Source organism: Aotus nancymaae, unplaced genomic scaffold (genome assembly GCF_030222135.1).
Source record: "Aotus nancymaae isolate 86718 unplaced genomic scaffold, 86718_ANA_hifiasm-v0.15.2.pri h1tg000003l, whole genome shotgun sequence".
Classification (NCBI taxonomy): Eukaryota; Metazoa; Chordata; class Mammalia; order Primates; family Aotidae; genus Aotus; species Aotus nancymaae.
In genome coordinates, this window is record NW_026988414.1 from 52532881 (window position 1) to 52545849 (window position 12969).

At 40.5% G+C, this 12969-nt stretch overlaps 1 protein-coding gene across 4 annotated transcripts in view; it reads right to left on the minus strand.

The window, feature by feature from the left end:
- The window catches only part of DENND4C (DENN domain containing 4C), a 132731-nt gene that overhangs the window by 84590 nt on the left and 35172 nt on the right, over positions 1-12969 (minus strand). For all 4 annotated transcript variants that reach the window (XM_064381151.1, XM_064381158.1, XM_064381145.1 and 1 more), the window contains exon 2: positions 1032-1353. In XM_064381151.1, coding sequence (XP_064237221.1) covers positions 1032-1336 — 305 coding nt within the window. In that variant the 5' untranslated portion in view covers positions 1337-1353. The remainder of the gene's footprint in view (positions 1-1031; positions 1354-12969) is intronic.

Here is a 12969-nt window from a genome sequence, read left to right on the forward strand (position 1 = left end):
AGGCTGAAGTGAAAGGATTATCGCCTGAGCCCAGGAGGTGGAGGCTGCAGTGAGCCTAGATTGTGCAACTGCACTCTAACCTGGGCAATAAAGCAAGACCCTGTTTCGAAAAAAATAAATTAATTAATTAAAAAAAGAAGAAATTTTTTAAATAGAAAAAAACTTAATAAGGATTTAAAGAGAAAAATATTTTTGCATAGCTGTATGGTATTTGTGTTTTAAACTAAGTATTATTACAAAAGAATCAAAAAATTAACAAAACCTTTAAAAGTTTATAAAGTAAAAAGGTTACAGTAAGCTAAGGTTAATTCATTAAAGTCTACAGTAGTATACAGTCATGTCCTAGGCCTTCATATTCACTTACCACTCACTCACTGACTCATCACATGTATATATGGTAAAGTATTACAGGTATTCTGAAAGCACATAAATTTTACAGAAGAGTCAAGGTAGCCATTTGGGCTCTGCTGGGTACAAAGGTCCACTCTGTAGGCATTTACAAAAAAGAATGTCCTTCATTAGTAGACCAGATATGAGACATTTCATGAAAACTGTAACACTTATCTGTAAACACCCTCCTCCCAGCACTGAAAGCCACACAGTACAACTGTATTTAAAACAGGACTGCTCTTTTGTTAAACAAGTACAGATCTTCACAAAAACTCACTACATAACCCAAGCAGCTCCTTAAAATGACAGTCTCTTTATTATAGCTTCTCATTCTATCATGTTTAATTAATAATCTTATTTGATTAGTACAACAGAAACAAAATGACATTTTAGGGTCTAATGTCTTCATTTCAATATTCTTTTGAGAGCAAATGATCTAACAATTCAAGTGCAATGCAGAGAAATTCAATAAGCGTGGATACGGACATGTAATATATTACTATAATTAATCCTGAAGTAACAATAAAACTATAATAATAAACTATCAATAATAAAACTATCAAGGATTTCAAATTTCTACTTCCATGAGTCTTAAATAAATTTTTTTCCTTCACTACAGCAAAGAAAATAAGTCACCATACCCAATATCTGTAAGGGGTGGTTTATCTCTCCCTCTCTTATAACAGAGGAAAAGTTCTGGGCTTTTCAGACTTCCATAATTCAGGTTTGCCTGGAGAGCTGATGGAGTAGCTTCCACACAGGTGTAACCTTCAGGTACTGTTTCTCCAGCTGATTTGATAATAACAGCAATGTCTGTGATTGGAGCTTTAGGTCCAGTTGACTTAGTATCTAAACGATTTATTTCTTGATCCAAAAGAGTAGATGTGTCAGTGAGACCAGCTACGACAAAGTAGTCTGTCACTCTTGGTCCTTTGTCTTCTATCATGGCTGCTACTATATTTCCTAGAAGAGGGAGAAGAAAGATATCAATAAAACACTTTATCCTGACAAAAATTAATATATCCTTGAGTTAACAATCATCAATTAGTACACTTCTCAGCTGGATTTATAATCAAATTATTCTGAGAAGAAGGCTGCTTTTAACATCCTGTCAGATTTTACCTCCTACAAAGTACAAGTTAACAACATCAATTTATTTGTAACACAACTATAATCTTTTCACTTGTGTAAGGCTCTAATAAGACTAATCGCGGGGCACGGTGGCTCATGCCTGTAATCCTAGCATTTTGGGAGGCCGAGGCAGGTGGATCACAGGTCAGGAGATCGAGACCATCCTGGCTAACACTGTGAAACCCCATCTCTACTAAAAATACAAAAAATCAGCCAGGCGTGGTGGCATGCTCCTGTAGTCCCAGCTACTTGGGAGACTGAGGCAGGAGAATCGCTTGAACCCAGGAAGCAGAGGTTGCAGTGAGCCAAGATCATGCCACTGCACTTCAGCCTGGGTGACAGAGCAAGAATCCGTCTCAAAAAAAAAAAAAAAAAGAATAATCCAACTGGGGCCTGGCACAATGGCTCATGCCTGTAATCCTACAACTGTCGGGGGCCAAGGCGAAGATCACCTGAGGTCATAAGTTCAAGACCAGCCTGGCCAACATGGAAAAACCCTGTCTCTCCTAAAAATCCAAAAATTAGGCTGGGCACAGTGGCTCACACCTGTAATCTTAGCACTTTGGGAGGCCAAGGTGGGTGGATCACCTGAGGTCAGCAGTTCAAGATCAGCCTGGCCATGATGGAGAAACCCCATCTCTACTAAAAATGCAAAAATCAGCTGACTGTGGTAGCGGGCACCTATAATCCTAGCTACTCAGGAGGCTGAGGCAGGAGAATTGCTTGAACCCAGAGGGCAGAGGTTGCAGTGAGCCAAGATTGCTTCACTTCACTCCAGCCTGGGCAAAAAAGAGAAACTCCATCTCAAATAAATAAATAATTAAATATTAGCCGGGCGTGGTGGTGTGCACCTGTAGTCCCAGCTACTCAGGAGGCTGAGGCACGAGAATCACTTGAACCTGGAAGGCAGAGGTTGCAGTAAGCCGAATTTGTGCCACTGCACTCCAGCCTGGGCAACAGAGAAAGACTCTGTCTCAAAAAAAAAGGTCAGGCCCGGTGGCTTATGCCTGTAATCCCAGCACTTTGGGAGGCTGAGGTGGATGGATTGCTTGAGGTCAGGAGTTTAAGATCAGCCTGGCCAACGCAGTGAAACTCCATATCTACTAAAAGTACAAAACTTAGCCAGGTGTGGTGGCAGATGCCTGTAATCCCAGTTAGGCTGAGGCAGGAGAACTACTTGATCCTGGGAGGCAGAAGTTGCAGTGAGCTGAGACAGCACCACTGCACTCCAGCCTAGGCAACAGAGCAAGACTCCATCTCAAATAATAATGATAAAAAAACTATCAGAGGTGGACTATGGTATTTTCCTTTGAGCCAAATGCACTTAATGAACAATATTCAGACCATTCAAAATATCATTCGCTTTTAAGTTACAGGAGTTTTTGAGCTAAACTCCACATTTAAATAAATTGAGTGCATAATAAATTAGTCAAGATCTAAGATCAGAAAAATTAAGGAAATAGTAATAAATAATCATTAAAGCAGTTTCTTAACAAACCAGTTATAACTTTTTGCTTTATAAACATTAAACTTTCCACAAACACAGTGTAAAATAAGTAAGGTTAGGAATCATTAACTATTTTATATCTAAAAATACCAGATAGAGCATAAGAAACAAAAACCAATGAAACTATCCCCACAATCAAGATAGTGAAACATATCCATCAACACCAAAATTTTCTTGTTCCTCCTTCATTATCTCTCCTCCCCAGGCAACAAGTTATCTCCTTCCTATCACTACAGATAAGTTTCTAGAATTTATATAATAAGTAGAATAATACAGTATGTATTCTTTCTCTGGATTCTTTGACTCATCATAATTATTTTGTGATAAACGCATATTGTTGCTTATATCAACAGTTCATTCCTTGTTATTACTGAGTGATATTCCACTGTATAAATATACCACAATATGTTTATCCATTCACCTATATTAATAGACATTTGGGTTATTTCCCGTGGGAAGCTATTTCAAATAAAGCTGCTATGAATACCCATGTACAAATCTTATGGACATAATGCTTTCATTTATCTTGGGTAAATTCCTAGAACAGGATGGCTGGATTAGGTGTATACAGGTCTAAAAAACTGCCAAACAGTTTTTTAAAGTGAGTGTGCCATTTTTTTCACTCTTGTCAGCTTTGAGAGTTCCAATTGTTCCACATCTTCTTCAACACATTATAAGATCAGTCTTTTTAATTTAGACATTCTAATCAGGATGTAGTGATATCAACTTGTGATTTTAATTTGCAATTACTATTGATACTGAACATCTTTCCATTAATTTATTTTCCATCCATATATATTCTTTGATGAAATTTCTGTTTAAATGTTTTGCCCATTTTTTTAACTGAGTTGTTTATTTTCTCATACAAGTTCTTTATGTTCTCATGAAAGTTGAGAGTTCTTTATGTATTCTTGAGACAAGTCATCTATCAGACATAGGCTCTGCAAATATTTTCTCCCAGTCTGTGACTTGTCTTTTTATAATCTCTTATAGTGTCTTATGAAAAACAGAGGTTTTATATTTTTTATGAACTCCTATTTATTAACCTACTCTGTATAGATCATGCTTGTAATGTCACTTAAATCGTGTCTGTCAGACATGGTGGCTCACACCCGTAACCTCAGCACTTTGGGAGGCGGAGGTTGATGGATCACCTGTGGTCAGGAGTTTCAGACCAGCCTGGCAAAACTCCATCTCTACTGAAAAAAAAAAAAAAAAAAAACACACACACACACACAAAAATTAGCTGGACATGGTGGCACACACCTGTAATCCCAGCTACTCAGGAGGCTGAGATAGGAAAACCACTTGAACCAAGGAGGCTGAGGTTACAGTGAGCTGAGATCGCACCACTGCACTCCAACCTGGGTGACAGAGCAAGACTCCATCTCAAAAAAAAAAAAAGAAATCATGTCTAATCCAATGCCATAAAGAAAACATCTCTCTCATGTTTTCTTCTAAATGTTTTATAATTTTAGGTTTTACATTTAGGTCTATGATGCATTTTAAATTGATTTTTGCATAATGGTGTGAGGTATAAATGAAGATTCATTTTTTTACACATGGATATCCAATTTTTCCAGGACCCTTTGTTGAAAAAATTCTCCTGGACAGGTGCATTGGCTCATGCCTGTAATCCCAGTATTTTGGGAGGCCAAGGCAGGAGAATTGCTTAAGTCCAGTAGTTCAAGACCAGCCTGGGGAACATAGCTGGAGTGCAATGGCATGATCTCGGCTCACCGCAACCTCCGCCTCCCGGATTCAAGCGATTCTCCTGCCTCAGCTTCCCAAGTAGCTGGGATTACAGGCATGCACCACCATGCCTGGCTAATTTTGTCTTTTTAGTAGAGACAGGGTTTTCATGTTGGTAAGGCTGGTCTGGAAATCCCAGCAATTTGGAAGGCCAGAGGTGAGCGGATCACTTGAGGCCAGGAGTTCAAGAACAGCCTGGCCAACACAGAGAAACCCTGTCTTTACTAAAAATACAAAAAAATTAGCCGGGTATGGTGGAACATGTCTGTAATTCCAGCTACTCGGGAGGCTGCAGCACAAGAATCACTTGAACCAGGGAGACAGATTGCAGTAAGCCAAGATTGTGCCAATGCACTGCATTACAGCCTGGGTGACAGAGCAAGACTCTATCTCAAAAAAAAAAAAAATATATATATATATATGTATATATTAATTTTTACCTTTAAAAAAAAAGGCTACTGTGATTTTAATTAGGACTGCATTAAAACTATATGTCAAGTTAAGGAGGCTTGATATCCTAGCATGGATTCATGGGTCACTGAGTCTTCCAACCCATGAACAAGGTTAATCTCTGCATTTACGTAGATCTTTTAAATTTTTTCAGCAATGTTTCAGAGTTTGCAACAAACAGGTCTTTCATATCTTTGTTCAGATTTATTCCTAAGTACTTAATAATTTAGATGCTATTGCAAATGTCATCATTTCATTTTTAATTCAATTTCCAACTATTCATTGCTACTATACAGAAATACAATTGATTTTTACATATTGATCTTACATAATGGAATCCTGCTAAAATCACTTATAAGTTTAGAGCATTTTTGTAGGTTCCATCAGACCTTCTACATAATGTATCTGTGAATAAAGACAATTTTTACTTCTTTCTTTCCATTGTAGATGCTTTTTATTTCTTTTTCTTGCCTTATTGCACTGGCTAGAGCATCCAGTACAATGTTCAGGATAAATGGTAACCAAAGATATCCAAATGACCAATAGACAAATATGTTCATCACTGGTCACAGCAGCACTATTCACAACAGCCAAGAGGTGAAAAGAAACCAAGTAACCATCAACAGGTGAATGGATAAACAAAATGTGATATAAACATGTAATGGAATATTACTCATCCTTCAAAAAAGAATGTAATGCTGACATATGTTACAAAATGGATAAACCTTGAAGGAATTATGCTAAATGAAATAAGCCAGTCACAAAAAGACAAATACTAGATGATTCCACCTGTGTGAGTTACCTAAAGTAGTCAAATTCATAGAGACAAAAAGTAGAAAGGGGGTTTGCCAGGGGCTGGGGTGAGGGAAGAAAGGGAAGTCGTTTCATGGGTGTACAGTTTATATTAAGGATGACAGAAAAGTTTTGGGCATGAACAGTGACAATAGTTACCCAACTGTTGCAGAGAGGTTGTCTTAATACACATTTCTTCTTGTTTTTTTCAAACAGAGACAAGCTTTCACTATATTGCCCGGGCTGGAGTGCAATGGCACAAGCAGAGCTTACTGCAGCCTCAAATTCCCAGGCTCAGGAGATCCTCCCACCTCATCCTCTCAAACTGTTGGGATTACAGGCATGACCCACCACACCTGGCCTTAATATACATTTCCTTGATTTAAAAAAAAAAAAAAAAAGCTGAGTGCAGTGGCACACACAGTACCAGCTACTCGGGAGGCTGAAGCAGGAGGACTGCTTGAGCCCAAAAGTTCAAGTCCAGCCTGGGCAACATACCAAGCCCCTGTCTCTTAGCAGAAAAAAAAGAGAGAAAGAAATAGTGAGAGTTGGAAAATTTGTTTTGTTCCATATTTTATGGGGAAAGCATTCAGTCTTTTACCAATAAATATGACTATTTGTAGGTTTATCATACAGGCTATTTCTCAGGTTAAGAAAGTTCTATTCCTGAAACTTTTTAACAAGAATAGATGTTGGGAAGTGAGGGTGGCGCAAGATGGCCAAATAGAACTCTCCATTGATTGTCCCTCCTGCCCCTCAAAGGCACCTTCATAAGAACCAAAAATCAGGTGAGTGATCACAGTACCTGGTTTTAACATCATAGCAAAAAAAGGGAATGGTTAGACAGGTGCTGGGATACACTCTGTCTTGGTTAGTGGTTTCTAGGATAAGCTACAGCATCGCATGGCTGTATGGGGTACCTTGGCTAGGACTCTGCGATGGAACATGCAAAGAATTTGTGACAGAACCACTTGTAGCCTTACTCTTCTGAGGAGAGAGTAAGGCTCCAAGTGGTTCATCATCAACTTCAATTAAACAATTAGAAGAGGTAACCACAGGAGAAGACAGAGCAAGATGGCTGAAAAAAATCCTCCAGTGATGGTCCCCCATGCAGGAACACCAAATTGAACACACACACACAAAAACCTTCATAAGAACCAAAAATCAGCTGAATGATCATAGTACCTGGTTTTAACATTATATTAAGGAAAGAGGGGTGGGGTGCAGTGGCTCACATCTGTAATCCTAGTGCTTTGGGAGGCCAAGGTGGGCAGATCATCTGAGGTCAGGAGTTTGAGACCAGCCTGGCCAATATGGCAAAACCCCGTCTCTACTAAAAATACAAAAACAAAAAAATTAGTTGGGCGTGGTGCTCTTCAAGTGTAATCCTAGCTACTTGGGAGGCTGAGGCATGAAAATCACTTGAACCCAAGAGGCAGAGGTTACACTGAGCCAAGCTTGCACCACTGCACTCCAGCCTGGGTACAGAGCAAGACACCGTCTCAAAAAAAAAAAAAAAGGAAAGAGGCACTGAAGAAAAAACACTTTTGAATCGCCTACACCACCCCTCCCCCATACCCTGGCAGAGGCCAAGTGACAAGTAGCGAGAATCTGTGTGCTTGGGGGAAGAAAAGTATAGTGATTGCAGGACTTTGTATTGGAACTCAGTGATGCCCTGTCACAGTGGAAAGCAACACAGGGCATAATCGGCCAGTGCTCACAGAAGGAGTATTTGGACCAGCCCTAGCCAAAAAATAATCATCTATCCCAAAGGTCAGAACCTGAGTTTCCACAAGTCCCACCAATGTGGGCTAAAGTGCCCTTGGGTCCTAAATAAACTTGAAAGGCAGTCTAGGCCACAAGAACATCAATTCCTGTACAAGTGCTAGGCTCAGAGCCAGTGGACTTGGGGTGCACGCAACCTAGCGAGATACCAGCAGGGGCGGCCAACAGACTGCTTGTGTCACCCCTCCTCCAAATCTTCATAGCACAGTTCGCAACTCCAGGAGACTCCTGCTTGAGTTAAGGAGGAGAAAGAGTAGAAAGGACGTTGTCTTGAAACAATGGTACCAGCTAACCCACGGTAAAATAAAACACCAAGCCAACTCCTGAAGTCCCTGATTCCAGGCCTTCTGCTCCTGGATAGCATTTCTAGACCTGCCCTGGGCCAGAAGGGAACCCTCCACCATAAAAGGAAAGACTTGCACCTGGCAGGATTCACAACAAGCTAACTAAAGAGCCTTGGGCCTTGAATAAAACATCAGCAGTAGCCAGGCAATACTCTAACCGAGCCTTGTTGGTGATAACCAAGGAGAGAGACTCCTTCTGCTTAAGGAAAGGAGACAGACAAACAAAAAGTACTTTGTTTTGCAACTTGGGTCTGAGCTCATCCACAGTAAAATAAAGCACCAAGTAGATTCCTTAAGTTCCCAATTCTAGGCCCTAGCATCTGGACAGCATTTCTAGACCCATCCTGGGCCACAAGGGAACCCTCCACCCTGAAGGGAAAAACACAAGCCCGGCTAGATTCACAACCTGCTGAATAAAGAGCCCCTGGGCCTTGAATAAACATCAGTGGCAGCCAGGCAACACTACAGTACTGGAGAGACCCAGTACTGTGCTGGCTTCAGGTCTAACCCAGCATCATCCCAGTGGTGGTGGTTGCAGGGGTGCTTGTGTCACCCCCTCCCCTCAACTCCAGGTAGCTCAGCATGGAGAGAGATGCCATTTGGGGAAAATAAGAGAAGAGAACAAGAGACTGTACCTGGTAATCCAGGGAATTCTCCTGGCTATAACCCAGGACTACTAAGGTCATAGAGCTATGAGTCTACAAGAGTCACAGCATTACTGGTTTGGGCTGCCTCCTAATGCAGATACGGCTACAGAGACCAAGGACTTAGATAACAATCAATTCCTTTTGAATACATGGAAAGCTTTTTCTATAAGGATGGGTATAAACAAGCCCAGACTGTGAAGATTACCATAAATACCTAAATCTTCAATGCCCAGACATCAACAAACGTCCACAAGCATCAAGACCATCCAGGAAAACATGACCTCACCAAACAAACTAAATAAGGCATCAGTGACCAATTCTGGAGTGACCAGAGATATGTGACCTTTTGGAGAGACAAGTCGAATAGCCGTTTTAAAGAAGCTCAATGAAATTCAGCATAACACAGAGAAAGAATTCAGAATCCTATCAGATAAATTCTAAAAAGACATTGAAAAAATGTTTTTAAATCAAGCAGAAATTCTGGAGCTGAAAAATTCAACTGATAAACAAGAATGCATAAGAGTCTTTCAACAGCAGAATTAATTCAGCAAAATACAGAAATCAAGAGCTTGAAGACAGTCAGAGGGCTGGACATAGTGGCTCAGGACTATAATCCCAGCACATTGGGAGGCCGAGACAAGCCGATCACCTGAGGTCAGGAGTTCAAAACCAGCCTGGCCAACATGGTGAAACCCCATCTCTACCAAAAATACAAAAGTTAGCTGGGCGTGGTGGCGGGAGCCTGTAATTCCAGCTACTCGGGAGGCTAGACAGGTGAATTACTTGAACCCAGGAGGCAGAAGTTGCAGTGAGCTGAGATCGTACCATTGCACCCCAGGGTGGGCAACAAGAGCAAAACTCCATCTCAAATTAAAAAAAAGAAAAAGAAAATACAGCCAGAGGAGACAAAATAGCAAAGAATAAAAAAGAATGAAGCATGCCTAAAAAACTAGAAAATAGCCTCAAAAGGAAAAATCTAAGAGTTATGGGCCATAACAAAGAGGTGGAGAGAGAGAAGAGGGTACCAAGTTTATTCAAAGAGATATACCACAGAGAACCTTCCAAACCTAGAAAAAGATAGCAATATTCAAGTACAAGGTTATAGAATAGCAAGGAAATTTACCTCAAATAAAACTACCTCAAGACATTTAATCATGAAACTCTCAAAGATCAAGAATACAGAAAGGATTCTAAAAGTAGCAAGAGAAAAGAAACAGCATACAAAGGAGCTCCAATGTGTCTGGCAGCACACTTCCCAGTGGAAACTTTGCAGGCTAGGAGAGACTGGCATGACATATTTAAAGTATTAAAGGAAAAAAAAAATCTTTTATCCTATGTTTTCAATATATCCACTGAAAATATCCTTAAAACATGAAGAAGAAATAAAGACTCCCCCAAACAAACAAAAGCTGAGGGATTTCGTCAACACCAGACCTGTCCTACAAGAAATGCTAAAGGGAGTTCTTCAATCTGAAAGAAATGAATATTAATGAGCAATAAGAAATCACCTGGAGATACAAAACTCCCTGGTAATAGCAAGTACACAAATACAGAATATAAACACCATAATTCTTGTGTGTAAACTACTCGTATCTTGAAAAGGAAGAATAAAAGAGGAACCTAACAAAAATAATAACTATGGTCAGGTACAGTGGCTCACGCCTGTATTCTCAGGTGGGGGTGGGCAGATGGCTTGAGCTCAGGAGTTCAAGACCAGCCTGGGCATCATGGCAAAACCCTGTCTCCAAAAAAAATACAAAAGTTAGCCAGGTATGGTGATCCATACCTGAGGTCCTAGCTACTCAGGAGGCTGAGGTGCGGGGAATGCCTTAAGCCAGAGAGGTTGAGGCTGCAGTGAGCTGAGACTGTGCCACTGCACTCCAGCCTGAGTGACAGAGCAAGACTATCTGGAAAAAAAAAAAAAATCGAGGCCCGGCGCGGTGGCTCAAGCCTGTAATCCCAGCACTTTGGGAGGCCGAGGTGGGTGGATCACGAGGTCAAGAGATCGAGACCATCCTGGTCAACATGGTGAAACCCCGTCTCTACTAAAAATACAAAAAATTAGCTGGGCATGGTGGCACGTGCCTGTAATCCCAGCTACTCTGGAGGCTGAGGCAGGAAAATTGCCTGAACCCAGGAGGCGGAGGTTGCAGTGAGCCGAGATCGCGCTGCTGCACTCCAGCCTGGGTACAAGAGCGAAACTCGGTCTCAAAAAAAAAAAAAAATCAAAAATCCTACAACAGATACACAAAAAATAAAAGGCAAGACATTAAAACATACCACCAGGAAAAAAAAATCACTTTCACTTAAGAGGAAGGAAGGGGGAGGGGAAGGGGGGAGGGGAAAAGGAAGGAAAAGAAGACCAGAAAACAAATAACAAAATGGTAGGAGAAAGTCCTTACTTGTGAATAATGACATTGAATGTAAATAGACTAAACTCTCCAATCAAAAGACAGAGAGAGGCTGAACGGATTTAAACAAGCATGTTCAAATCATCTGAAGCCTACAAAAAACAGGTTAGGCACAGTGGCTCGTGCCTATAATCTCTGCATTTTAGGAGGCTGATGCAGGAGGACTGCTAGACCCTAGGAATTTGAGAGTAACCTGGGCAAGATGGTAAGACCCTGTCTCCATAAAAATAAAGAAAAATTAGCCAGGTATAGTGTAGTGTCATGTGCCTGTAATCCTAGCTACTTGGGAAGCTGAAGTGGGAAGATCCCTTGAGCCCAGGAATTTGAGGTCGTAGCAATCCGTGATCATGAGGTCATAGCAAACCACTGCACTCCAGCCTGGGGGACAAAGCGAGACCCTGTCTCTAAAAGAAAAAAAAAAAAAAAAAACCCTTTGGCTGGGCATGGTAGCTCACACCTGTAATCCCAGCATCCCAGCACTTTGGAAGGCCAAAACAGGCAAATCACCTGAGGTCGGAAGTTTGAGACCAGCCAGACCAACATGAAGAAACCCCATCTCTACTAAAAATACAAAATTAGCCAGATGTGGTGGCACATGCCTGTAGTCCGAGCTACTCAGGAGGCTGAGGCGGGAGAATCGCTTGAACTCGGAAGGCGAAGGTTTCGGTGAGCCGAGATCATGCCATTGCACTCCAGCCTGAGCAACAAGAGCAAAACTCCACCTCGAAAAAAAAAAAACTTTAAATAAAAATTTTTAAAAAAGAAACACACTTCACCTATAAAGACACACACAGACTAAAAATAAAGGGGTAGAAAAAGATATTCCATGCAAATGTAAACTAAAAGAGCAGGAGTAGCTATACTTATATTAGACAAAAGAGATTTCAAGATAAAAACCATAAAAATAGACAAAGAAGGTCATTATATAATGATAAGGGTGTCAATTTAGCAAGAAGATATAACAATTATAAATATACATGCACTCAACACTGGAGTATCCAGATATATAAAGTAAACATTATTAGTGCTAAAGAGAGATAGACTTCCAATACAATAATTACCAAAGACTTCGACATCCCATTTTCAGCAATGGACAGATCTTCCAGAAAGAAAACTAAGAAACACTGGACTTAATCCACACTATAGACTAAATACACCAAATAGATACTTACAGAACATTTCACCTACACATTCTTCTCCTCAGCACATATAACATCCTCAAGAACAGAGCATACATTAGATCACAGAAAGAGTCTTAAAATTTCAAAAAAAAAATTGAAATTATGTCAGATATCTTCTCTGACCACAATCCAATAAAAAAGAAATCAATAACAAGAAGAACTTTGGAAACTACACAAAATCATGGAATTTAAACAATATACTCCTAAATGGCTAGTGGGTCAATGAGGAAATTTAAAAATCTGGCCATGCATGGTGGCTTACACCTGTAATCCCAGCATTTGGGGAGGGCAAAGAGGACAGACTGCTTGAGCCCTGGAGTGCTAGACCAGACTGGACAACATGGTGAAACCTCATCTCTAGAAAAAAATACAGTAAATTAGCCAGGCATGGTGGTACAAACCTTTAGTTCCAGCTACTCGGGAGGCCAAGGTGAAAGAATCTCCTGAACCCAGGAGGTCAAGGTGGCACTGAGTTGTAATTGTGCCACTGCACTCCAGCCTGGTGACAGAGTGAGACCTTGTCTCAAAAAAAGAAAGGAAAATTTAAAATTTCTTGAAACAAATGAAAAGGAAAACAAA